The 25,000-nt window shown below is 41.3% G+C and overlaps 1 protein-coding gene and 1 long non-coding RNA gene across 4 annotated transcripts in view; one reads left to right on the top strand and one right to left on the bottom strand.

The window, feature by feature from the left end:
* The window catches only part of TBCA (tubulin folding cofactor A), a gene marked incomplete at its 5' end in the record, with an annotated part of 39,582 nt that extends 24,860 nt beyond the window's left edge, over nt 1-14,722 (top strand). Inside the window, 4 exons of the mRNA XM_079995885.1 lie at nt 4,464-4,569; nt 8,846-8,932; nt 13,424-13,987; nt 14,076-14,722. Of these exons, the coding sequence (XP_079852011.1) occupies nt 4,464-4,569; nt 8,846-8,932; nt 13,424-13,504 (274 nt within the window). The 3' untranslated portion in view covers nt 13,505-13,987; nt 14,076-14,722. The remainder of the gene's footprint in view (nt 1-4,463; nt 4,570-8,845; nt 8,933-13,423; nt 13,988-14,075) is intronic.
* Nucleotides 8,939-25,000, bottom strand: part of LOC307226858 — a 37,927-nt gene continuing 21,865 nt past the window's right edge. Inside the window, exons 2-4 of one of the 3 annotated variants that reach the window (XR_013843604.1) lie at nt 16,999-17,117; nt 11,249-11,316; nt 8,939-9,499 (exon numbers count right to left, since the gene is read on the bottom strand). This is a non-coding gene — a long non-coding RNA (uncharacterized lncRNA). Of the gene's footprint in view, nt 11,317-16,998; nt 17,118-25,000 lie in introns of all 3 variants that reach the window. The other 2 variants (XR_013843605.1, XR_013843603.1) reach the window with 2 other exon arrangements.

Here is a 25,000-nt window from a genome sequence, read left to right as displayed (position 1 = left end):
CAGCTCTTACTGTCAGGAAGTTCTTCCTAATGTTTAGGTGGAATCTTCTTTCTTGTAGTTTGGAACCATTGCTCCGTGTCCGCTTCTCTGGAGCAGCAGAAAACAACCTTTCTCCCTCCTCTATGTGACATCCTTTTATATATTTGAACATGGCTATCATATCACCCCTTAACCTCCTCTTCTCCAGGCTAAACATGCCCAGCTCCCTTAGCCGTTCCTCATAAGGCATCGTTTCCAGGCCTTTGACCATTTTGGTTGCCCTCCTCTGGACACGTTCCAGTTTGTCAGTGTCCTTCTTGAACTGTGGTGCCCAGAACTGGACACAGTACTCCAGGTGAGGTCTGACCAGAGCAGAATACAGTGGCACTATTACTTCCCTTGATCTAGATGCTATACTCCTATTGATGCAGCCCAGAATTGCATTGGCTTTTTTAGCTGCCGCGTCACACTGTTGGCTCATGTCAAGTTTGTGGTCAACCAAGACTCCTAGATCCTTTTCACATGTACTGCTCTCAAGCCAGGTGTCACCTATCTTGTATTTGTGCCTCTCATTTTTTTTGCCCAAGTGCAATACTTTACATTTCTCCCTGTTAAAATTCATCTTGTTTGTTTTGGCCCAGTTCTCTAATCTGTCAAGGTCGTTTTGAAGTGTGATCCTGTCCTCTGGGGTGTTAGCCACCCCTCCCAGTTTGGTGTCATCTGCAAATTTGATCAGGATGCCCTTGAGTCCATCATCCAAGTCGTTGATAAAGATGTTGAATAAGACCGGGCCCAAGACAGAACCCTGTGGGACCCCACTAGTCACTCTTTTCCAGGATGAAGAGGAACCATTGATGAGCACCCTTTGGGTTCGGTCAGTCAGCCAGTTACAAATCCACTGAGTGGTAGCATAGTCAAGTCCGCATTTTACCAGCTTCTTTACAAGAATATCATGGGGCACCTTGTCAATGCCTTGCTGAAATCAACGTAGGCTACATTCACTGCGTTCCCTTCATCTACCAGGCTTGTAATTCTGTCAAAAAACGAGATCAGGTTAGTCTGACATGACTTATTTTTCAGAAATCCATGCTGACTATTGGTGATCACAGCATTCCTTTCTAGGTGCTCACAGACTGTTTGCTTAATGATCTGCTCCAGAATCTTTCCTGGTATTGATGTCAGACTGACTGGGCGGTAATTATTTGGGTCCTCTCTTTTCCCCTTTTTGAAAATAGGGACAACATTTGCCCTCCTCCAGTCTGCCAGGACTTTGCCTGTTCTCCAGGAATTCTCAAAGATGACTGCCAGTGGTTCTGAGATCACATCTGCCAGTTCTTTTAATACTATTGGATGCAGTTCATCTGGCCCTGGAGACTTGAATACATCTAAACTAGCCAAGTATTCTTGTACTATCTCCTTAGTTATTCTGGGCTGTGTTTCCTCTGCTGAATCATTTGCTCCAAATTCTTCAGGTCGGGCATTGTTTTCTTTATCGGAGAAGACTGAGGCAAAGAAGGCATTGAGGAGTTCAGCCCTGTGTCCCCTGTTTGCATTTCACCAGCTTCTCCTCTGAGTGACCCCACTGTTTCTTTGTTCTTCCTTTTGCTATGAACATACCCATAAAAGCCTTTTTTGTTGCTTTTAACCTCTCTAGCAAGCCTGAGTTCATTCTGTGCTTTAGCTTTTCTGACTTTGTGTCTACACGTGCTGGCTATTTGTTTGAATTCCTCTTTGGTGGTTTCCCCCCTTTTCCATTTTTTGTACACATTCTTTTTTAATCTTAACTCAGCTAAAAGTTCTTTAGATAGCCACCCTGGCTTCTTTAGGCACCTTCCATGTTTCCGTCTCATTGGTATTGCCTGAAGTTGTGCTTTTACTATCTCCCTCTTAACAAACTCCCAGCCATCATGAACTCCCTTTCCTTTTAGTATTACTGTCCATGGGATCTCACCCAGCACTTCCCTAAGTTTTATGAAGTTGGCTTTCTTAAAGTCAAGAAATTGAGTCCTAGTATGCTTGGCTGCTCCTTTCTGCTGTATAGTAAACTTCAGAAGAGCATGATCACTCGCGCCTAATGATCCTTCCACTTCTACCCCACTAACCAGGTCATCAACATTGGTTAGGACCAGATCTAAAATGGCTGTTCCTCTTGTTGCTTCTCCCACTTTCTGGACAATGAAGTTGTCTGCAAGGCCAGTGAGGAATCTGTTTGACCTTATGCTCTTGGCTGAGTTTGACATCCAACAAATATCCGGGTAATTGAAGTCCCCCATTACTACTATCTCCCTTCCTTTTGCATGCTTGGCCATCTGTTCCAGGAAGGCATCATCTATGTCCTCCGTATGGCTTGGGGATCTATAGTAAACTCCCACAATGAGGTCACTGTTATTCTTCTCTCCCTTAATTTTGACCCAAATGCTCTCACTTTGGCTTTGAGGTTCTAAATCTTGGATCTCTTTACAGGTATACACATCCCTGACGTATAACGCCACTCCTCCTCCTTTCTTGTCTGGTCTGTTTCTCTGAAATAGATGGTATCCCTCCATTATTACATTCCAATCATGGGACTTATCCCACCAGGTTTCAGTGATGCCTATTATGTCATATTTAGTTTGCTGTACCAAGAGCTCAAGCTCATCTTGCTCATAGTAGGATTGAATTAGAATTATCTGATCAATAATCAACAATGTGAACTGTTTATGTCAATACACAAAGAGATTTGCACTACTCTAGCATCAGATATTGGGAGATTCAGAAATGATGTATACATGGTGGTTATATCCTTTCTGAATTCCTAAAGAATCAATTTTTATAAAGAGGGACTTCATGATGGTATGTTGAGCAAAATATGACTCTTGATTTGGCAGCAATAAGACAGCAATACTACATTGTTTTCATTATCATGGTTCAGTGAATAACCTCTATTGGTGTCTACATAGAATCTACTGTTGTAGACTCAGAGTTAGCCCATTCTGCAGAGTTGGATTATTAACAATATTGGAATATCTCTCTTCCCCAATCCTCTGGCTATCAAAAACCAGATGAAATTCTAGTCATACATTGCTTGTAGAAAATTGGTTTTGGTAAGGCTTGTGTGATTGGGCCTTCCTTCCTCAAGGACCAGCTGTCAAAATATCCTTTGCCACAAAATATCCTTTGTCATATCCTTTGTTAGAAGAGGATGCTCCTTCTTGAGGCTATGATTGAACATAGGATTGGAGGCATTGTCTTAAGCATTTTGAGCCTGGTATTTTGGTCATTGGCACATTGAGTATGAAAGACTAGGACAGACCCTGGAATTCTACTATGTGTGTTCCTGCTTGCCATCTTCCATTAAAAATATGCCACATCACTTTGACTGTCCTCAGGGAAAGTCTTATACCAGAGCACATAAGTAATCAAGCCTCAAAACTAAAAGATACATATTATTGTTGCAAGGTCAACCAAGATGCAGTTTTACTTGGTAAAGTTGGTGGAAAGTCTTCTGGTCACTGTTATAACCTGGGCAACTATGTTCAGCAGTGAATTTAGATCATACCAAAGCTGTGAACCTGAATGACCAAAAAGGGCTGTAAGTAGTAGAAGATCTTCTTCCTCTAAACTTCAAGATCTGCAAACAAGCATTATTTCAGTTGTGGCTGCTAGCTACTTTCAGTCAAATCCAGACATCCATATTCTGCATTTGGGGTATGTGGAAGTGAGGAATACTGTAAAAGGTAAAGGTAAAGGTACCCCTGCCCATACGGGCCAGTCTTGACAGACTCTGGGGTTGTGCGCCCATCTCACTTAAGAGGCCAGGGGCCAGCGCTGTCCGGAGACACTTCCGGGTCACGTGGCCAGCGTGACATCGCTGCTCTGGCGAGCCAGAGCCACACACGGAAACGCCGTTTACCTTCCCGCTGGTAAGCGGTCCCTATTTATCTACTTGCACCCGGAGGTGCTTTCGAACTGCTAGGTTGGCAGGCGCTGGGACCGAGCAGCGGGAGCGCACCCCGCCGCAGGGATTCGAACCGCCGACCTTTCGATCGGCAAGTCCTAGGCGCTGAGGCTTTAACCCACAGCGCCACCTGCGTCCCAGAGGAATACTGTATCAGATAGGAAAACAATGGCTGGCATCCAAAGAATTGCCACAGGAGACAAAGTGGACTTCAGACTTTAATAGACCCCCATGGTGTGTGGTGAACTTTTTTTTTTTTTTTTAATTGAGGATTATTCAAAAGCAGTTTGGGATACGACATAGATGGCAGTTTTCAAAAGAAATAAAAACCAGCATTACACTGATCAAGCCTTGCTCTTGAGCCTGAGCAGATCTTTGAATCCCAAGCTATATGGTGTATCAATATACAATTAAAATAAAATGTAATGAATAATAGAACATGGAATGATGATATTTTAAAATTATTCTGTTCTATGTGTGGAACCTTTCGGTTAGGAAAACTTGTATTTGTATAATGGAAAAGTTAATTCATTATTTTTGTATGCAGCTTGGCAAAAGAAAAGGTTATGTATGAAAAAGAAGCAAAACAGCAAGAAGAAAAGATTGAGAAAATGAAAGCTGAAGATTCTGAAAATTATGCAATTAAAAAACAGGTAAAGAACTTCATAGTTCATGAATATATGTTATCAGATATTTTTAACTGAAAAGTATGTGTAAGATTTTTTTTTTAAAGTTTCAAATTTGTGTTTTTGTGGACATATAAAAAGAATATTTAGTGCTATACTAGAAGTCTCCAAGTTGAGGCCCCAGGGAAAGGAGTTAAACTTCCTCTCACCTGCCTGCAGTCTGGACTGTGTATCTTCACTTTGGGTGTAAAAATGATTGCCTACATAGTTAATTCTAGAAATATTAATGGTTTGCAGAAATAGTACCAAAATAAGCATTGGGGTGAAATAACTGGTCATTGGTGCTCTGTAACAGGTTTCAAGGATTAGAAATGTTGCCTCCACATAGTGCATGGCACTGGCAGTTAGTGACTATGCCATGTGCCAGCCCCTCCTCCAACCTGTGGAATTGCAGTTGTCCTATCAGTCATCCCTTGGGTCTGCAGATGCTGTTGCTGAAAGGCAGGTCAGCTCTGAGTAAGGCCTCCCTCATCCATGATCTGATTATGAATGAGGTTGATCTAGTCTGTTTTACTGAGACCTGGGTAGGTGAACAGGGTGGAGTTGATGCAGCATCAGGGCAGACTTGAGCATTTGTTTTGGAGGTGGGTGTTGCTGTAGTCTGTAGATATTCCATCTCTTTCCAGGCAATCTTTTCAGGACTTCATAGGGCCTGTCCCAACATGACACCAGCCCAATGCATTGGCAGGCCACATTCTGTACCTTGTTTTCTCAAGTGGACAGGAAGAGGGTGATCTGAAAGGGGAGGGATATTGACATCAGTCCCTTATCATAGTAATATCAGTTCATGTTGAGGTTTAGGCTTTCAGCACCTTTTCCCCTTTGCAGAGATGGGGACCCTGTTAGGGTGGTTTGCCCTTAGAGGCTGATGGATCCAATGAGTTTCCAGAGGACTCTGGGGAAATTTTTAGATGCTATGAGTGGTACTCCTGTCAAAGCCCTGGCCAACCTCTGGAACATGCAAATGGCTTGGGCCATTGACACGATTGCCCCTGAGCACCCTATCCCACTTCGTGTAGTCTGCTTGGTTTCCTAGTATACTCCAAAGCTTAGGGCAAGGAAACAAGCTGGAAGAGGACTCCAAACACAACTACTGTAGAAGAAATATCTGGTTGAATGCAGTCAAATACTGGTGAGGGCTCATCATTGAGCGTACCTAGTGGCAGTAAAGGCACCAAAGAAGGCATACTTTGCTGCCTCCATTGCATCCTCATTGTGCTGTCCAGCAGAGCTTTTCTGGTTAGTGCAGGGCTTCTTACCATCTGACCTGAAAGAGGTGGCAGAACTGATGGTAGCTGTGACTTGGTTGCAAAGCTTTTTGAGGATATGATCGCTTATATCCACAGCAGATGAATGTCAAGGGGTGTCCAGAGCATGGTCCAGTCTTGTTCTGAGTATCAGTTACTAAAGCTTGAGGATGTGGATGGGTAGGTGGCACTGCTTTGCAGTGGTTCCAGTCCTACTTGGATAGTTGTTTCCAGAGGGTGATGCTTGGAGACTGCTCCTCAGCCCTTAGAAGCCTTCAGTGTTAGGTTCCTCAGGGTTCAATTTTATCCTCCAACATCTACATGAAACTGCTGAGTGGGATCATCCGGCGTTTTGGAGTACACTATCTGCATATGCTAATGGCACACAGCTCTACCTCTACTTTATATCTGCAGGTGTGACAGTGGATGCACTGGACTGTTGTCTTGCTTCTGTAATGGACTGGATGAGAGCCAACTGAAGCTCAATCCAGTTGAGAGTGAGGTACTCATAGTAGGTTGTTCCCTAGACCAGATAGCTGGGAGGTTGTCTGCTCTTGATTGGGTTACACCCTCTCTAAAGGGGTGTTTATGTAGGTTAGAGGTACTTCTGGATCTATTGCTTGTTGCTTGAGGTTCAGGTGGTCTCGGTGGTGTGGAGTGCCTTCTGTCAGCTAGGGTTGGTGGCCCAGGTGCACCCCTTTCCAAAGAGGCATAGCCTAATTTCTGTTGTCTATGCTGTGGTAACCTCTAGGCTAGATTACTGCAATGTGTTATATGTAAGACTGCCTCTGAAGAAGGTTTGGAAACTTCAGCTGGTGCACCATTCAGGGGCCAGATTGACCATCAGGGCAAGACAGTTTGAGCACATTACTGATACACTGAGCCTACTGCACTGGCTTCCAGTTAGTTTCCGGGCCCAATTCAAACGGCTGCTCTTGACCTATAAAGCCTTAAACAGATGAACCAGAGCAAACCTGGCAATCATAATCTGAAGCCAATCATTGTATGAAGGCTTTCTTTGTGTGCCACCTCAACAAGAGCTCTGGTGCGTGGCAACATGAGAATGGACCTTTTCTGCAGTGGCTCCCTCCCCTTTTCTGGGGTACTCACCGCAGGAGGTTTGCCTGGTGCCTTTATTAGATACCATTAGGAAACAAGCAAAAACATTTTTCTATAATCAGGCCTTTGGCTGATTAACATTCTATGTCCTTTTAAATGTGTTTTTGGGAGGGAGGTTATTGGTTTGTTTTTGTTTTATTCTGTATATTTTGTGTTCTCATTCTGTATTTTCATGTTGTGAACCACCCTGTGACCTTCAAATGGAGGGCAGTATTTAAATTTAATAAATAAGTAAATTATTTCTAGTCTGTAGAAACTGATTTGCCTTAAGTTACAGTGCCCATCACTTTTATGGATTATAGGGTATCTTAGACATTCTATTGGAATCGTGCAGACTGTCCTGGTGCTGTTGTATAACTATATAAACATGGACTCTGTGGTCTTTTAATTGCCCTTAAGTTGATACACATGAGGTCTTTTAGATCCCTGATCCCTTATGCATGCATCATTTCTTTTAACTGAAAGCCTCTTAGAGTTATGGTTGTTGTTTTTTAAAAATGCTGAATGTTAACACCCCTTAACTAAATTGCTGCATCATCATGAGAAGCTATTATCCTATTTTAATGATAGTTTGCTAAGAGACATTTAGACTCAATACCATGGACATAAAGTGCTCCCCAATTTGCTCTCCCCCTTTTAGTTTAGGTGCTCTATCTTTCTAGTGAAATCCACAAATAGTGTAGGAAGAACCTCATTTGCCACTGTTGTATCCCCAGCATTGAAAGTGGTTGTGTAGAAAGAAAGAAAAACAAATGATTCTGATCATGGATCTCTTACATTTTGCGTATTTTGGTCCACAATTACATGTGGACCTTGAAATCTGTTCTGGTTTTCATAGTTGGAAGCTCAATGGGACATTGTTTGAGATACCTTGGTCTAGTGGCTATTAAGAAGCTACTTTTAATTTTTTTTTGGTACCACAGTGCTTTATAGGTTGAAAGAAGCAACAACATTATAAAATAAATTCAGAATGGGAGCTTCTGGTCACTAGAGTTGTTGCTTGTTTTCTGAAGACAGAACGTATACTCTGTCTACGTGTCAGCCAAATTGTGGACATATTTTTTTCATGACTACAGGTGCTTGCAGTTGCACACACTGGATTGTATTAATACTTTTGCTTAAATACAATCATGTGAGGGCTTAAAATTCATATAGTTGTTGTTAATTAATTTTCATTTCTATCCAGGCTGGATACATGATAGAATTAGCTGTTTACACCACATTTTCAGTGCATGATTTTGAGGGTTAAAAACATTCCATGATTTTGTATGCAATTACAAAATTGTTTTCTGTAGATGTATGCAAGATGTTCAAATTCAGTGGGGTGCCAGACCAGTAATTTTGTTCAAAAAGCATGGTGAGAATAATCTCTCTCCTAAAATGAAGCCCAAGAATGAGTAATAACTTTTTATGCATGATAAGCATCAAAAATATGAGCCTGCTGGTCTTTGGTTTTCATTTTACTTTACCTTTGTCTTTTAGTCAGAACCTCCTGCAGTGAGCATACAATGTGATCAATAACTCAATAACTTTTTTCATGCAGTAATTATCTCTGTGTGGTATTATCTGAACACTGTTTTTATTTATTACCAAAAAGATGCAGGAGATATTTATATAACCAGCTGATCCCATTTTGGACGAAGCTGTTTTTGACAGCAGGGGAAATAGTTTATATTAAATAGTTTTTAAAAACAAATATTTCATGGAAAGCTTTTTAGCAGATCTTGCTTTGGTTTTAAAAAGTATTACTGAGTACTTTAAAAAATTATTGTATATAGAGTAACTTCAATAGGTTTGCATTATTTTAAGCAGCTAAACAGTAGAGTTGTATACTAAAATTGAATAGTTCATATACTTAATGAGCTTCCATTTTGCAGATTGAGGTCTTGCAAGAATCTCGAATGATGATTCCTGATTGCCAACGCAGATTAGAAGCTGCACATGCAGATCTTGCTCAGCTATTAGTAAGTACAAAAGAAATAACATTTTGTAGAGCTTTCAGCTGAATATTTTTAGTTGATAGATCAAGCTAAAAGGTAGATAATCAATTGATTGATCATGCATATGTCTCATTGCTACCAAAACTTTAACAAAGATTCATTTCAGGAATACTGAAGGAATTTTGAGAACCTAAACCAAACCTGCCACTTGCTTGAAGGAAAAGACATATTTAGTATTTGTTTATTTTCTGTTAGAGTAACCAATCCAAACCAAAACCCGCCCCCCTGCAAAACATGCCTGCTAACTTTAAGGTACAAAATTTAAAATTTGCCCTAGCAATGAATCAACTACAGCTATAGTTAATTAATAGTTAAACTCTTTGAGCTTGCAGCTTTAAATTTCTGTTGTTTATCTGTACTTTGGGAGTTGGTGTAGAAGTAAACCTAGATCAAGTATCAGATTTGGCCTCAGGAATCCCAGGTTCATTTCCTCCTCTGCTGTGAAGCTTTGGGCTAGTCACCATCTCTGTGTCCGTATCACAGAGTTGCTGTGAGGATAAAATGGGGGTGGGGAGAACCATGTACATCAGCCTAAGAAGCAAAGGGGATGGGGGATAAAAATAATGCAGTGGGACTGAGTGTTCTCTCTCTATAATTCCCCACTTCAACTTTAGGCCCATATGAAACAGGATTTGAAATCTGCTTTAGACCTTGGTTTCAAAGTTTATTTAAGATAGAACCTTCATAGCATTAATCTTGGCTAGGATTTGTGACAGGGACGCGGGTGGCGCTGTGGGTTAAACCACAGAGCCTAGGACTTGCCGATCAGAAGGTTGGCGATTCGAATCCCCGTGACGGGGTGAGCTCCCGTTGTTCAGTCCCTGTTCCTGCCAACCTAGCAGTTCGAAAGCATGTCAAAGTGCAAGTAGATGAATAGGTACCGCTCTGGTGGGAAGGTAAACGGCGTTTCCATGCGCTGCTCTGGTTTGCCAGAAGCGGCTTAGTCATGCTGGCCACATGACCTGGAAGCTGTACGCCGGCTCCCTCGGCCAATAAAGCGAGATGAGCGCCGCAACCCCAGAGTCGGTCACGACTGGACCTAATGGTCAGGGGTCCCTTTACCTTTAAGATTTGTGGCAAGTTGCCAGGGGGCTTTAAAACTAAATATCATGATAAAGTGAAGAGCTATGTTAGGTCTGTACTGGTGTCAACATTTTTGTTGAATCCAGGTGTTTACTATCATAATACTGCCAAAGAAAAATGCACATTACATACTGTTTTTTGAAATAGGTGATTTAGTTTGCCCCTAAAAACAACAACACCATAGAAATATTTGGAGTAGCAATCATTATCTTAATCATTGATTGAACTGATTGCTCCAAAGTTAGGCTATTAGAATCGCTGGTACGCATACTAACATTGTTTTTGAAGGTTTTCTACTTGGTTGCTTTTCTATATGCCTCCCAAAACTTCACCTCCTTGGAATTGAATGGAAAAGTGAAATGGAGTTCAGTATCATTTACATATTAGTGGCATTGCACTCCGAATTCCAGGTTAACCTTCCCAGCTGTTTCATGTGGATTTTATATTCTACATCCATTACATTTTACTTATCTGATCAAGGCAGAACAGAGCGGTACTATGACTTATCTTGATTGGGACACTATACTTCTGTTGATGCAGCCTAGAATAGCATTAGCTTTTTTTGCAACTGCATCACACTGTTGATTCATGTTAAACTTGTGGTCTCCTTTTCACATGTGCTATGGGCAAGCCAGGTGTCCCCCATCTTACGCTGCAGCTGGTTCATCCTGCCTAAGTGTAGAACCTTACATTTGTTTCTATTGAAATTCATTTTGTTTGTTTGGGTTCAGTTCTCCAATCTGTTAAGGTCTTTTAAAATCCTGGTTCTGTCTTCTACGGCATTAGCTCTCCCTTGTAGTTTAGTGTCATCTGCAGATTTGATGAGCATCCCCTTAATTCCTTTATCCAAGTCATTTTGAAAGACATTGAACAATAGTGGGTCTTTTTTTTTTTTTTTTTTTGAGAAACCCATGCTGGGTCTTAGTAATCATGGCTTCCTTTTCTAAGTGTTCACAGACCAGTTGTTGAATTATCTGTTCTAGGACCTTTCCTGGTGTTGAAGACAAGCTGATCGGTTTTTTCCCCCTTCTTGAAGATGGGGGACAACATTTGCCTGTTTCCAGTCTGCAGGGACCTCACCTGTTCCCAAAGAATTCTCTAAAATTATAGACAGAGGCAAACTCCTTTAGTACCTTTGAGCACAGCTCATCAGACCCTGGATATTTATTCATTCAAAGTAGCTAGGTGTTCCATTACCTATCTTGGGCTGCAGCTCCCTCCTTGCATCATTTATTCTGGTATCACCAGGTTGGGTTGCTTTCCTCCTGGGCGAAAACATAGGTAAAGTAGGAATTGAGCAGTTCTGCCTTCTTTCTGTCACCCAACAGCATTTCTTTCATCTTCTCCACGCAGAGGACCTATTATTTCTATGGTGTTCCCCTTGCTTTGAATGTAGCCAAATAAACTGTTTAAAATTATTTTAAACTTCTCTTGCAAGCCTAAATATTTATATTTTATTGAAAAATTTCAGTGAGAAAATAAAGTAAATGAACAGAAAAAAATAGAAAAATAAAAGGGGAAAAATTGTGATACAATACAAATGTAGGTAATTTAAGTCTCACACAACTACTGTATCTCTCCTTTTTTACTGTTTGGTAATCTGCCCTAGGAAAGCATCATCCAAGTCTTTAGTCTGGCTTGGAGGTCTATAGCAGACACCCACTGTTGTTTGCCTCTCCTACTCTCAATCATCCTTCCATGCTCAAGTCATGGATCTCTTCACAAGTGGACACATTCCATTACATTTAATGCTGCTCCTCCTTCCTTCCTGTTTGATCTATTCCTTTTGAATAGACCCTCAATTTATACATTCCAGTCACCCCACCATGTTTCCATAATGCCTTTTAGATAATATTTGCCAACCTGTATTAAGAGTTCAAATTCAACTTGCTTGTTTTCCATACTCCGTGCATTAGTATAGAGACAACTGAAACAATGCATTATTCCCTCCAGTTGATTCCTTCTTGTAATTTTTTTTGCTCTTTAGCATTTTTTTTAGCACCGCCTCAGTTTTCTGTGCATCCATGAAGCTATTATCCCAGTACCAGGTATTCCCCTGTCATATGTAATATTGTCTCTATCCCTCTCAGGAGGGGGACAGTATTGGCATCTGCTGGAGAGATTGTCATCTGCTGGAGCACCAGGGCAATAGAAACATCTTCCTTGCTCTGGCAATGAATGTGATAACAAAGCTTTCAGATTTTACTCTTGTTTGTGACCGATTATCCATGTTTTGACTTTTCTATGCTAATCAAGCAGGGGCTGAGTACTTCTTTCCTTTGGGAAAGAAGTAAATGGGAACACTTCTTTGCAAGATTGCGTGGATTTATGATTAAAAGCTAAAGATTGGATTTCAGCGGGCCAAAAATCATTTATTAAAGGTCAGTGTGTTTTCAAAATTGGGCCTATGCAGTGAGAAGTAAGCACCGTAGCTCATTACTATATCACCCTTTACCAATTCACTATCCTATGACTGTCAATTGAACCAAATAATAAACTGGGTATTATGTCATGTTCTGCTGCTGATATTGAGTATCAATCAATCTTTATTGGCATAGAAAAAGTGCATTATATACATGGATCAGAATACAACACAGTTAACAAAACATAGTAAGAGATACTGTAGGATAAAACTGTCCAGTGAGGTACGAAAATGGCTCTTAGGACCTATGGTGACATAATTTCATAGTGTCACTCAAAAATCTTGCCACATTCTCCACAACATCATTGCTACAATTGTTCAGCAGATAAGACACCCTGGAAGAGCCAGTGCAATAAATCCTTTCCTTCAGTAAGGGGGCCAAATACTTATCATATATTTTGCATAAAATGGGCAGTAAAATAAAAAATGTGTGATGGATTCGACCTGTTTTGTGCTACAAGGACATTATCTTTCAGAGTATGGGATTTTCAAGAATCTATCTTGCAAAACTGCAGATGGTAAGATGTTAAATCGCCAGGGAAAGAGCTCTCCGTAGGTGGGAATCGTAAAGCTGGTGTAAATATGGAGTGTCCTGGCCAAACGAGTGAAATTCCCAACCCCAATGGGGAACAGGTTTTATTGGCTGTACTGCAAAAGGTTTGGAATTCAATCTCTAGGATTCTTCACTTGATTATCTGGAATACTTCCAATTGTGGGCTCTACAGAAAGCTGCGCTCATTGCAATTCAAACTGGATACTGAGTAATATCCAGTGTTACTCAGAATAGACCCACTGAAATCCATGCACTCAGTCTGTGTATGACTAACATTGAATATCACCCTATATGTTGGGAACTAAAGTCTCCTTCATGACACATATCAATGTAAACAAATAATTTTAAGATTTAATAATTTTTAAAATAGTGAAAAGTGTGCTTTGTTTAATTTCAGGAAAATGAAAAAGAGTTGGAAGAAGCTGAAGAATATAAAGAAGCACGTTCGGTACTTGAGTCAATAAAGTTAGAAGCCTAGATAGAGTACTGAAAAATCAATGTATGCTTTGGGTCCATTGTTAACATAAATGGTCAGACATTAGTAAAATGTATTTCCTAAAGTAGTGTTAGGAATGATGATGTGCTCAAATGATCTGTACCTTTTTTTGAAACCATTTTTGAAAGTTGTAAAATCCACAATACAAATTACAAATAAAAACAAAAAAATAAGCCCAGAGAGCATTTTTCCTTATGATTTGTAATACAGAACGTATCTTACAGAAGTACAACAGTATTCAGAAACACACATCTGTATACACCAGCCTGGGCTGCTTTGTATACAGTTTAAGCACTTTATGTGGAATCTTAGTGTTTTAGCATAAAGGTCTGAAACACCTGCACTTATTCTCCTTTGTATACAAGAGAGTGAAAGTTGTGGAGATCTTGATATATCTTTTCTGTAAGGAAGTACAGTGGAAATCTGACAACACATCTCAGGACTTTGCAATTTTTAATTGCTGTGGCATTTCATAGAATCATAGAATCATAGAATCGTAGAGTTGGAAGAGACCACAAGGGCCATCGAGTCCAACCCCCTGCCAAGCATTTAGGTGTGCTCTCAAAATAAGGCTCAAAAGAAGGTGGGTCTCGAAGAAGCTATGTAAACCACTGTGTTATTAAGACTATCATTCTCTCTTGCTTTCTAATTCTGAGATCCTATAGATTCTTATATCCAAATTGTGATTCCTGTTTTTTAAATCCTTCATGTTTTCCGCTCCCCCCCCCCCCCCCGATAAACTTGATTGGTATTTCAACCCCATGTTTATATCCATATTTCCCATTTTAGCCATGTCTGACAGCTTAGTCGCTGCTTTGGTCGCTTAAATAATGCCTTGATAATAGCTGCCCATTCTGTAGTTAATTCTTTTAATGCTGCAGCTATGAAGCAGTTCTTAACCCCTCTCCCTTAAACCGTGTTGCTTTCTGGTGGGTTAAGTGTTTAATGGAGAAGTCATAGCCATGTTGTCTAAGGATATAGAACCTGTGTAACAGCTTACCCCACTATGTACTGAGAGAAGTACTGTAGAAGTAAGAGTATGAGAAGTGGCTAAGAAAAAAATACCATGCGAGACATGGAAATATGTGCCCTTTAAGGAAGAGAGAAATTTATTCCATCTACCCTATTTCTGTTGTTGTATTGTTATATGGAAAAACATTATTGGAAAGAAAAATAATTAAAATGGTTTGACATCATGTACATTTTGGGTCTGTGATGGATTTTCATTACTTTTCTGTCTTCAGAGAAAAAACAGAGAAAACAAAATCATTTGACCTCTCAAAACCAAGGTCCAGAAGAAACAAAGAAATCACACAACAACTGGACACGAGGGATATGATTAGGATAGCTCAGTCAGTAAAGCATGAGTCTCTTAATCTTGTGGGTTTGAGCTCCACGTAGGGCAAAAGATTCCTGCATTGCAGGGGATTGGACTAGATGACCCTTGGGATCCCTTCCAATTCTTTGACTTTGGCTCTAAAGGATCTGGAAACTAAGCCTTATGAGGAACAGCTGAGGGAGTTGGGTATGTTTAAGCTGGATAAGAGGAGACTGAGAGGGAGATATAGCCATCTTCAAATATCTAAAGGGCTGTCACGTGGAAGATGCAGCAAGCTTGTTTTCTGCTCTGGATGATAGGACCTGTACCAATGGATTTGTTACAAGAAAGGAGATTCTAACTAAACATCAGGAAGAACTTTCTGACAGTAAGAACTCATTCCTTGGAAGTTTTTAAGCAGAGGTTGGATGGTCATCTGTCATGGATGCTTTAGTTGAGATCCCTGCATTGTAGGGGGTTGAACTAGATGACCCTTGGGGACCCTTCCAACTCTACAATTCTAGGATTCTATTATAGTGGCCGTTTTGAAATGTAAATGTTAGGAAAACAAGAAGTGAAAGTAATAGAGAAAGTTTATTGTTCCTGCTGGAGTGTGTGTCTGCAGGTCCCTTTCCCCACCCACACAACATATAGCTACAGCAAGGGTTCTAAACCAGTCCACAAGCTTCATTCAGATGGTCCAGGGTGTGTCTGTGAATTTGTTGTTGAAGACAGGAGATGGCCCATCCATCTCATTAAAGATTTATACTGATTTTTGAATTGTATTTTATCGCTTTTTTTATTTCTTACCTTGTATTTTATTGTATTCTATGGAATTTAGATTGTAATACAATAAAACACAATATCTGAAGAAATAAAAAAGCAATAAAATAACAATTAAGAATCATCAGCATCTAACACACTGCATTATAATTGCTACAATGGGCAGAAAAATCATTAAGTAGTCTGCCAAGAACCACCGCAATTTTCAAGTGGTCTGAGGAGCGGGAAAGTCTGGGAACTACTGAGAAAGTCTAATGAATTTTATTCAGAAGAGCCTTGAAAAGGGAGTAGGTCTTACCCAGGTTTGAACAGAAGCAAATTATTAGCAATCATATGGTGCATTTTTGCTGAACTGAATTATTTTGGAGTGGGAGGAAATTTACCCATACAGAGAGAGAGAGATGTATAAATATGCACACATGCAGAAACTATATATGCTAGGGGAAAGGGGTCTTGGCAAAGATATACCAATTTTGTGGGGTGAGGGGGTATTGAGGGGTGATAAACATGGAATCTCCCATCAGCACTGAATAAAATGCTATCTCCCAGCAAAAGCTGCAGCAAATGAATCCTTGATCATTTGTTTCTGCTCCGCGATGCAAATTAAATGTGGATTAAAATGTGAATTTGGGGAATGGGGAGGTTCTGTTACGTAACCATGTTAACTTCCCACCCTTTTTACTTTATTGGTATGTGTTGGTAGATCAGAACTTTAGGAATTAAATTGGGGACTTGGTAATAAACATGTTATTCGTAAACCATACAAAAGTACAAGTATTCCCAAACAGCACTCACTGTCCAGTTATTTCCTGCCACCTCTGGTCACTGCCTGCTGGGGATGCAATGCTTTGCTAGAAATAACTGTATTAATATTGTGTGCAGTGACCCTGTTAATTCCCCAGCGCATGCATCTAGTGAACAACTGTCTCCTTTACCAGAGTGCTTGAAAGGAACAGAACCCAACTTACAGGAACCTGTATTGCAGGCATAACATTGCTTGGGCTTCTCTGAATAAATCAGTTTATGAATTACATTACTGACTGAAAGATGTCATGCAAAAGTGTGCTCATAATTAAATTTTAAAGGCTAAAGCTACATTTATTTATATAGATGATTTATATACTGCCACAGGGTAGTTTACAACAAAGCAAACAGATTAACATGATCCTTTAAAAAGCAACAAACCACAGAATAGTTACTAACAGAATCAGCAGCAGCAATCCAGTCTCTTCTCCAAATGTCTTTTGAAAAAGATCTTAAGTAACCACAAAAAAATGTAGAGAGGGCCAGATGCACCTCAGAAGGAAGGAAATTCCATATATGAGGAGCTGCTATTAAACATTTTCCTTCCTGCCCCCAACCCACCACCATGTACCTCATACTAAAGAGGGTCCACCAGGGAGGCCACATCTACTGATCTTAGAGGACAGACCGGTTGATAAGGAAGAAGGTGCTTTTGCTGGGACCCAAGCCGTTTAGCATCTTGAACTGGACCTAGAAGACAATTGGCAACCAGTGTATTCACTAAGATGAGTAATATGTTCATGATCTGCTGTCCCTAGCAGCATTTTTGCTTCAGCAATTTCCAGACCATCTTCAAGGGTAGCCTTAGTCCAGCCTGGAGGTTACCAGAGCATGAGTAACCATGGTCAAACGATCCCTGTCCAAAAATGACCATAGCTTGCACCAGGTGAAACTGCATAGTTGCTCCTAGCCACTGAGGCCCACCTGGGCAAAGATAGTTCAGGAACAACCCCAAATTATGCAACTGGTCCTTCAAGGTGAGTGAATCTCGATTAAGAACAGATAGTTCTGTCAACTTCTGGAAATCGGAAACCCACTTATGGCACTTCCATATTGTCTGGATTTAGTTTCAGTTTGTTGGCAAACATCCAGCCCATTGCTGCCTGATTAAGCACTTTCACTGCCTTTTGAGATACTGATGAAACAGAGATAGAGCTGGATGCTGGTGAGACCTCACTCCAAATCCCCTGGTGACTGGTCCCAGTACAGTGGTACCTTGGGTTACATACACTTCAGGTTACAGACACTTTAGGTTACAGACTCCGCTAACCCAGAAATATTACCTCGGGTTAAGAACTTTGCTTCAGGATGAGTACAGAAATTGTGCTCCAGCGGCGCGGCGGCAGTGGGAGGCCCCATTAGCTAAAGTGGTCTTCAGGTTAAGAACAGTTTCAGGTTAAGAATGGACCTCTGGAACGAATTAAGTACGTAACCAGAGGTAGCACTGTAGTTTCATATAGATGTTAATAATAATAATAATAATAATAATAATAATAATAATAATAATTTTTATTTATATCCCGCCCTCCCCAGCCGAAGCCGGGCTCAGGGTGGCTAACAACAATAAAACAGTACAACAGTACAACACAACACAACACTCTAAAATCATTCATTATAAAATTAATTCAAATCAAACCAATGGCAACCATTGGGCCAGAGCTCCGCGAAGATTGCCGAAGGAGGGAGTCAGGCTGTGCCCTGACCAAAGGCCTAGTGGAACAGCTCTGTCTTGCAGGCCCTGCGGAAAGATGTCAAGTCCCGCAGGGCCCTAGTCTCTTGTGACAGAGTGTTCCACCAGATCGGAGCCACAGCCGAAAAAGCCCTGGCTCTAGTTAAATAGCATGTTTAACAAGACTGGACCCTGCAAGACCCTGCAGGAAAGCTCCCATGTGGCCAAGCAAAAGTCACCCAATCTCTGAAAATGTATTTGGAGATACGAGTTGCACCACTGCAAATTCATTAAAAGGTAAAGGTAAAGGTACCCCTGCCCGTACGGGCCAGTCTTGACAGACTCTGGGGTTGTGCGCCCATCTCACTTAAGAGGCCAGGGGCCAGCGCTGTCCGGAGACACTTCCGGGTCACGTGGCCAGCGTGACATCGCTGCTCTGGCGAGCCAGAGCCGCACACGGAAACGCCGTTTACCTTCCCGCTGGTAAGCGGTCCCTATTTATCTACTTGCACCCGGAGGTGCTTTCGAACTGCTAGGTTGGCAGGCGCTGGGACCGAGCAGCGGGAGCGCACCCCGCCGCAGGGATTCGAACCGCCGACCTTTCGATCGGCAAGTCCTAGGCGCTGAGGCTTTAACCCACAGCACCACCTGCGTCCCAAATTCATTACTCTCCTTTAAACTGACCAGGAGGGAAACATGTATGTATTCTCACCTGTGTCCCCACCACCACAAACATAAACATTTATGTTAACTTAAAACACAGGTGTGAGGATTCCATGCTTTGAAATTACCATTCCAAATCAAGCATAGGATTTTGGCTCAATTGTTCATGCTGTTGCTTAATTTTGGTCAATATTTAGAACAAACAAAGGAACCTTGATTTGAAATGTATCTGTTTTGCAAGTTGGAGTGGAATGATGTAGAATCTCCCTTCTACCTCCCTGCACTCCCCCATCTTCTTCCCAGATCTGCTCTGAAGGGTTGGGGAAGACCTAAAACAGGTGTCGGTGGAGTGCAAGGAAGAGGAGAAGGAGGAGATGCTTCATTTCATGTGTTTCCCTTGCTGGTTCAATGGGATATGCATAGCAGAACTTGCTGGTGTACTAAGGGTTCCTAGAGGAGGAGGAAAAGGGAATGATAGAATTAGGCCATTTTTTGTCTCAATAGGCTGGAAGCAATATTCATAGCAAGGTTCAAAGAACTGCTTTTGGATACATACTCAAGAGTTGCAAAAACAAACAATCCCAATGTATTTTCAGAGCATTTATTTTGGCTACTGTCTTATACCTCAAAATAACCAGAAGGATTCAGACTTAGTTATGCTTAGTTACAATTTCAATTAGCGTATTCTAATTTAAGCCCCATTGCTTTCACTGGGCCTATTCTCATATGCCTAATTCTGGACCCATTGGGTTGTACTATACTAAAGTGGTTTCACTCCTACTGCTAGAGTTGCTTCCAGAAAGTAGATATGGGAGGCTATTGTTCAGTGCCATGGAAGTTGCAGTGTCCTGCATGGTTCCATCTTCTCACCCATACTATTTAGCATCTCTATGAAGCCATTGGGAAGTGCAGGAGTTTTGGAGTGAAGTGTCACCAGCATGCATCTGAACCAGGAAGGTCAGATGTGAAGTGAGGGAAATGTATTGCTGTTGCCTGTCCTTGCTCTGCAAATCACAGAAGGGTTTCAGGATAATAAGGACTACACATTTTACGGACACATTTCTGAACTAAAGTTTAACTGGAATGTGGCTGGTGGAGTTAATTTACAGTGGGAGAGATGAGAAGCAGAGCTCACTCCATCAGCTCTGCTGTGACAGACCACCAAGCCTCCTCTCCCTCAAGTGTCACCAGGGAGGGGCCATTCCATAAGACTTCCTCAGTGGAAGAGATAAAAACCAGAGCTAATTCCATCTGCTTTGCCAAAAGCCCAGCTCCATCAGGCACCTCCTATGCCAGAACTGTGCCAGCTGGTCATTATAAAAACAACTATTTAAGAATTGGTGCCTGAGTTTGATTTAAAAACAAACAGTCATTGTCCCTCCCTATCCCTTTTACCTTGCGTGTGTCATTGTTTTTTAAGATTGTAAGCTTTTGGTCAGGGACTGCCTTGTTTTAATTGATTGTATGTTACCTGCTCTGTAGTGATGTATGGAAGTGAGAGCTGGACCATAAAGAAGGCTGATCGCCGAAGAATTGATGCTTTTGAATTATGGTGCTGGAGGAGACTCTTGAGAGTCCCATGGACTGCAAGAAGATCAAACCTCTCCATTCTTAAGGAAATCAGTCCTGAGTGCTCACTGGAAGGACAGATGCTGAAGCTGAGGCTCCAATACTTTGGCCACCTCATGAGAAGAGAAGACTCCCTGGAAAAGACCCTGATGTTGGGAAGGATTGAGGGCACAAGGAGAAGGGGATGACAGAGGACGAGGTGGTTGGACAGTGTTCTCAAAGCTACCAACATGAGTTTGACCAAACTGCGGGAGGCAGTGGAAGACAGGAGTGCCTGGCGTGCTCTGGTCCATGGAGTCATGAAGAGGCGGACACGACTAAATGACTAAACAACAACAACAAAGCTTCTCTGAGAGCCTTTGTGGCTGAAGAGCTGGGTACTAATGCTATATAAATTATGAATAAAGTACAAAGTCTTGTTAATGCCATGGTCTAACCTGCTTCCTTGCTGGTAGGGCTAAAACCAGCAATTTCTTTACAACCAACAGTCAACACACAGGATAGGACAGCCACACCTATCTCATTCAAAGCACTCTTATGCTGTTTTAAAAGTCATGGTGAATTTTGGGAACTGTAGTTTGTTAAAGGCACTGGGAACCACAGTTCCCAGTATTCTTTGAGAAAGACATGACTGCAGCACGTAATGATGTAATCAGTTGGTTAGAATCAGTGAATGAACATAGGTAATAGTTTTCAGAAAAATATTTTTAATATTTATATTACGTATTTATAAAAATTGCAGCTGCCACCATAGAAGAGTAATTATTTATGTATTATCACAGATTTCCTCCAAGGAGCTCAGAGTGATGCACATAGTGCTCCACATCCCCATTTTATCCTCACAGCAAACCTGGGTTAGACTGAAAGACAGAGATGACCCAAGGTCACCTAGTGGGTTTTTCCAAGCTGAGTGGCAATTTGAACCCAAGGTCCTACTCCTAGTAGCCACAATGCCACACTGGCTCTGTCTACCCTTCTCTTACATGCAGGATGGTATAGCTCTTCTAACCCATATATGAATCTTTTGTTCATGTGCCCATTTCTGCAGATTTAATAAACTCAATTAATTAAAACTCTGACAATTAATTAACTGGCTGCACAATCCTATGCATATGGTCTGAAGGCATATAAGGTCATCACCTTGCTGAAGCTAAGCAGGTTCTATTGTGACGGATTATAACTGTAAGAAAACAAATAACATTTTCCTTGAAAGTTAGTCTCACACAGTGTTCAGTGGGACTTACTCCCTAGTTAAGTACATTTAAGATTGTGGCTTAAAATTTCTTTAATTGGGTGACAGTTCTAATTTTAGCAACTATGAATTGTTAGCCCTGAGACATGTAAGTTGATTAAGAACAATTATTTTTAAAGTTCAGAAGCTTTTACCTTCCTTCAATAAACAGCTTCTGTGAAAAGGACAGATTTGCAGATGAATTTATGCAGACTATATGAAAGTCAAATGTAATGGAAAATTAATTACAAACACCTTGAACTAAGTGAGTGACTGGTGGTTTTTTTATATATATATATAAATGTTTAATAAGAATTAAGGAAGTTAATAGTATGCAGTCACCCTTTATGCTCACTATCACCCTTGAATGAACTTGAAAAAATTCCACCTTTATAAGTCATTGACTTAGTCAGTTTGGCAGACTGCTTAAAAGGGGGCTGGGGTGACTTTTAAGTGACCTTGGTTGGGGGAAGGTATGGATAACAACAGGGCTTCAGGTTTTCAAAAATGAGGAAGAGCCATTAGTCACATCCACACCACACAGTCAAAGCACTCTTACCCTGGGGAATGTAGTTCGTTAAGGGTGCTGGGAACTACAGTTTCCAATATTATTTGAGGAAGGCATGAATGTTAAATCATGAGTGCTTTAAATGTTTAGTGTGGCTGTGACCATTGTTCCTTTATTCCAGAATCCTCCTAGGTATGTAACCTCCAGCCTAAGGTGTGTAATATCCAGCCTAAAGAAGAGTTATGCAGAACTAAAAGCCTTGTTCACTATCTGGTGACATTTTGGTTGGTCCTAATAAAAGGTATTGTCCAGCTGTGGATTTTGGGTTGCCTTGGGTGGGGGGTTGTGGAGGAGGGGATGCCCTTCAGTTAATTAGCCTGTGGTCTATAGCCAGACCCTGGCCCATTTTTCTGTGGCCCAAACAACACCAACCCTGAAGGGGCTGCTGGCATGGTGGGGAAAGGAAGCTTTGGGGCAGTTCTTTATTTGTCTGGTCATCACTCCACCTCCCTCATATACCGTCTTTCCACCAAGCAGCTCATGGTGGCTTACAAAGCTCTCCCTTTCCTTGTTTCATCCTCACAACAGCTCTGTGAGTCAGAGGAGGCACTACCCCAGCAACCTCAGTCTGCCCTTAGCCAATCGCCACCTGTCTGTCATTAGTTCTGGCTTCAACTTCATTGGCTGTGGCAGCTGCTGGCCTCTCTGCCTTCTGCCCTACAAGTCTCAACGAGCATCAGCCACCACTGCTGTGAGGTAGGTTAGGCTGAGAGACAGTAGCTAGCGCAAGGCTGCCCACAGTACATCCCTCCTCTGCCTGATGCTTGAAAGTTCATTAGTGAAGTTACATTAATAGGATCCATGCAAGCTTCATAATGTTTCCTGGAAGATGGGTGTTGAACATTGGGCACTGCGTTATATCCAGCAAAGGCTGCATGCAATGCCAGTACATCCAGTCCCAAGAAGAAAAGCAATCTGGATACACACATAAAGTGCCACTTTTTAATTTCAAGCACTTTCCAGGTCTAGAATGAGATGGGGGGAAAGGAAGGTTGTTGTTACCACTAAGGAATTTTTGAGCATCTGGCTTTGATGGTCCTTCAGAATCAGGTCATCCCTGTGCTGCTGCTGCTGCTGCTGCTGCTGCTCCTTACTGCCACAAATGAGGCCCCACTTCTTTCCTGCTGGGCACTTGAGCAAGCATGTTCCTCTGGGGCTTCTATGAGATTTTTCCTGGGTTGTTGTGAAGACAAAGTAAAGGAGTGTAGAACCACGTAGATGACTTGAGCTTCTTGCAGGACAAGAGGGATATAAGTCTAATAATAAGTGTATATTAAAATTCTACCTGAAGACATTAGTGGGAAAGTGGTTAGAAATAAGCCTGCACTTCTCCTGCAGGGAGGTTCAGAGAGGTCCATGGCTGGATTAGAACCATTAACTTAAAATAATGAGATGCCAGGAAAACCTGGTGTCAGAAGTTTCCTCCTGTTTATTAATTGTAGTAAGTTTCCATTAGGGTATATATCATTGAACAAATGCAACATTAAGTGGTAATGTGCATGTTTGGAACGGCCAACACAGATCAAATACCACAGAGAGTATTCTCACAGCACCTTATATTGATTCCAGCACAATACTTCTAATAGAGGCAGTTCAACTGGTGATTGCAAGTTTGCTTGTTTGATGCATTTGTCTACTGCCAAGGCAGTTCACAAGTTAATATATTTAAGCAAGAGGACAGAGGAGTACAAAAGATAAAACAATAAAGCAACAGTATACTATCAGCCCATCTGCGGTCTCTTTAGGAATGGATAAACATGAGCTCTCTGCAGCCAAGAAGGAGCTGTCCAGGTTCTGAACCTTCTGAGTTGGACATGCAGGACAGCAAAGCTTGCCAGCTGCAGAGTAAGGACTGAGACTGCCAGAGTGATTAGAGTGAATTGGGCGCAACCCCTATTCATTCTGAGTTGGGCTTATTTCTTATTATGCTATACAGCTTACTGCCAAAACAGGCTTCTAGGATGTTTACAAAATATAAAAACCAAGGTATGTAAATAGTTAAAATATAAATATTCATGGTTAAAGTACATTAAAATAACACAGCAATTAAAAACAAGAGACTCAAGTTGAGTCTCTTCTGCCAAAATAGGCTTCTAGTATGGCTTACAGGTCATTGAAAAAACTGCTCCCAGGCTAGCAATCTAAAATGGCACAACAAAAAAGGAAAATTAATTGTGAGAGAGGAGGAAATAATCAAACTTGGGTATAAGATCTTAGTTACATGTTCTTCCAATAAGTATCTTGGGTGCAAAAGCTCACTGAGTTAAGGTACCAGAAGTTGCTAGCCTCTCAGCTGAGCCAATGGAGTGGCCCTGCATCCTTTCTCTTCCCTGCTCAGCTGCAGCCTGATTCAGTGGCTGCTGCCAGGTGAAAGCTGATGGAGACTTCTCAGCAGAGCTGGTGGTGACCCTGCACCACTTCTCTTCTGTCCTCTATTACTCTATTTTTAGCTTAGATATGCAACTTTGATTTGATTAATAGTCACATTAACATATTAAAGCCTTCTGATTGACAAAAAGGTGCCCCTTTTAAATTGGATAGCAGTGGCAGGCGGGGGTTAAGTCTTAATTGTTTCTAATACAAGAACTTTTAAAAATTGCAGATATTTCATTTTCTCTGTCACAAAGTAGGGAATGCCTCTTCTGAATTGATGCCAACCATGGCACCTGCGCAGATAGTGTAGAACACAATATGCTTTCCCCCTTCGAAATATTGTTGTATTCATATATAAATAGATGCAGATTTAATTGGTTAATGAATTGACTAAAAGTATGAATTGATTAAAAAATTCTTTAATCAGATTATAGGCCTCTTTATAATTTAGTAGCTCTTTATTTCTTGTCTTTTGTTTTTAACTTCTAATACGCCCTTGC

This window comes from Podarcis cretensis, assembly GCF_951804945.1.
Source record: "Podarcis cretensis genome assembly, chromosome: 11".
NCBI lineage: Eukaryota > Metazoa > Chordata > Lepidosauria > Squamata > Lacertidae > Podarcis > Podarcis cretensis.
This window is presented reverse-complemented; position numbering and strand designations above follow the sequence as displayed.